The sequence below is a fragment of the Eimeria maxima genome, genomic scaffold (assembly GCF_000499605.1).
Source record: "Eimeria maxima Weybridge genomic scaffold, Emw_scaff479, whole genome shotgun sequence".
In the NCBI taxonomy this organism is placed as follows: domain Eukaryota; phylum Apicomplexa; class Conoidasida; order Eucoccidiorida; family Eimeriidae; genus Eimeria; species Eimeria maxima.
Genome location: NW_013566536.1, coordinates 5,001 through 7,500, shown reverse-complemented (window position 1 = coordinate 7,500; position 2,500 = coordinate 5,001). Strand labels below are relative to the sequence as shown.

Here is a 2,500-nt window from a genome sequence, read left to right as displayed (position 1 = left end):
TGGTGGCCATGTTACCTTGCATGCAAGACGGCTTAGCCGTCTTGTACCTGCATGCAGCTGCAGCAACTGCTGCTGTTGCTGCTGCTGCTGCTGTTGCTGCTGCTGGACCAATTGCTGTTGCTGCTGTTGATGCTGTTGATGCTGCTGCTGCTGCTGCCGCTGCAGCAGCAGCAGCAACGAGGGCTGCAGCAAGGCTTGCCAATCCTTTAATTCATGAGCTAATAAAGCCCCAACAACTTCTGCATGCAAAGGCAAACGGAGACCACTAAGTAAATAATAATTTATATAACTACGTAAATAAGAAAAAGACTTGCAGCTGCTGCTGCTGCTGCTGTTGCTGCTGCTGTTGGTGTTGGTGGTGGTGGTGGTGCTGCTGCTGCTGTTGTTGTTGCTGCTGTTGCTGTTGTTGTATGGTGGTGCGGAGTTTGGTTCTGCTGCCGAGTCTTGTTGCTGTCCTCCTTGTTGCTGCTCATCTTGCTGCTGCTGCTGCTGCTGCTGCTGTTGCTGTTGTTGCTGCTGCTGCAGCAGCGCATGCACTTTAAGGACCTTAGCAGCATGACGCTGCATGTGCCTAGTCTGCATGTATAATGTTGGTGGGGGGGGAGGGGGCTGCAGCAGATCGAGCTCCTTGTGTAGCTGCTGCAGCTGCTGCGGGAAGTTGCTGCCGCATGCAGCAGCAGCAGCAGCAGCAGCAGCAGGCAGCTGCTGCTGAGGCTCAAAGGATAAATAACGCTGCAGCAAAAAGGGAGGGACCTTCCAGTCTGCCTCTAGCGGCTGCGCCTCGGCTATACCCTGCAGCAGCAACAGCAGCAGCAGCAGCAGCAGATGCAGATGCAGCAGCAGCAAGCGTACGGCAGACAAAAGGAACAGCAGCACAGCAACAGCAGCAGCCAGATGTGCAAAATAGCTGCTGATGCAGCAGCAGCAACAGCAGCAACAGCAGCAGCAGGAAGGAGTGTTACCTCTGGTGTTGCATGCTGCTGCAGCAGCTGCTGCAGCACCCTTGAATCAGGATCAAATAATTCGTGTCTTTGCTGCTGCTGCTGCTGCTCATCTTCGCTGTCTCCTCCCTCCCCTCCTAGTATGTCCTCCTGCAGCAGCAACTGTTGCTGCTGCTGCTGCTGCAGTAGATGCTGATGCTGCTCCTGCTGCTGTTTCTGTTGTTGTTGCTGCTGGTTCTTTTGCAGCAGCAAGCGGCGCTGCAGCAGCAGCAGCCTTGAAGTAGGGTAAGCAGGCAGCGGCAGCGGCAGCTGCTGCTGCTGCTGCTGCTGCAGTGCAGCAGGCAGCAGCAGCGGATCGGATAAGAGGGAAGACCTAGGTATACCATCAAATAATAATTCATCTATTTCCTCAGGGATTGCTGCAGCTGCTGCTTCTGCTTCTGCTGCTGCTGCTGCAGCTGCTGCTGCTGCTTCTGCTGCTGCTGCTGCAGCAGATGCAGATCGTAAAGATGAAGAGGAATCGCATCCTAAGTCATCCTCTGCTGCTGTATTTGCTTCTGCTGCTGCTGCTGTTGTTGCTGCTGCTGCTGCTGTTGCTGCTGCTGCTGCTGCTGTTGCTGCTGCTGCTGCTGTGTCTGCTGCAGGTGATGGAGAAGTTCTGTCTTCGCTACCACTACCAGCAGCAGCAGCATCATTAGCAGCAGCAGCAGCAGCAGCTGCTGCTGCTGCTGCTGCTTCTGCTGCTGCCTTCTTACGAGCTAAATCAGCTAGCTGTACACCGCGATTAATAAAAAGATATTCAACTTCCCTCCATGTCTGCAGCGGCAGCTGCTGCACAAGCTGCTGCTGCTGCTGCTGCAGCAGCAGCTGCTGCTGCTCGTGCTGTTGTAGCTCCTGCTGCAACTGCCATAGATGTTGTCGAACAGCAGAATCATTGTCGCAAAGCTGTTGCTGCTGCTGCAGATCCTGCTGCTGCTGCTGCTGCTGCTGCAGCTGCTGCTGATCTTGCTGCTGCCGCAGCACTAGGCTTGATTCTACAACTCCATCTTGCTGCTGTTGAAGCAGCACAGCCTGCTGCTGCTGCTGCTGCGGCTGCTGCGAGAGTTGCTGTAGCGCTAGTTGCTGCTGTTGGTCTTGCTGCACTATCGGCTGCTGTTGCTGTTGCTGTTGCTGATGCTGGTCCTCTAGCAGCAAAGCGGCAGCTGTCTCAGCTGCTGCTGCTGCTGTTGCAGCAGCAGCAGCTGTTGCTGCTTCTCCTTCGGACATCTCATGAGAGCCGACTGCCGAAGGACAACTAGCGGCTAGTAGTCAGCAGCAGCAGCAGCAGCAGCAAGAGGAGCAGCAGCAGTAGAGGAACAGCAGCAGCAGTAGAAGCAGAACAGCAGCAGCAAGAATGCGTATTTTGTATTAAAAAAAGGAATTGTTTGGTTAACATAAAGTCTTTGCATGCAGTTACAGCTACCACTGCATGCAGCGGCAGCAGCAGCAGCAGCAGGGGCCCAACAACAGCCGCAGCCGCTGCAGCAGCAGTAGCGGCTGGTGTGGGGCTGAGCAGCAGC

General features: G+C 55.0%; 1 protein-coding gene across 1 annotated transcript in view; it reads right to left on the bottom strand.

The window, feature by feature from the left end:
* EMWEY_00034780 (hypothetical protein, conserved) overlaps window positions 1-2,207 on the bottom strand; it is a gene marked incomplete at both ends in the record, with an annotated part of 3,431 nt that extends 1,224 nt beyond the window's left edge. The window contains 2 exons of the mRNA XM_013481973.1: window positions 1-792; window positions 963-2,207. The exon at window positions 1-792 is cut by the window's left edge and continues 1,224 nt beyond it. Coding sequence (XP_013337427.1) covers window positions 1-792; window positions 963-2,207 — 2,037 coding nt within the window. The remainder of the gene's footprint in view (window positions 793-962) is intronic.
* Between the last annotated feature and the right edge of the window lie 293 nt (window positions 2,208-2,500).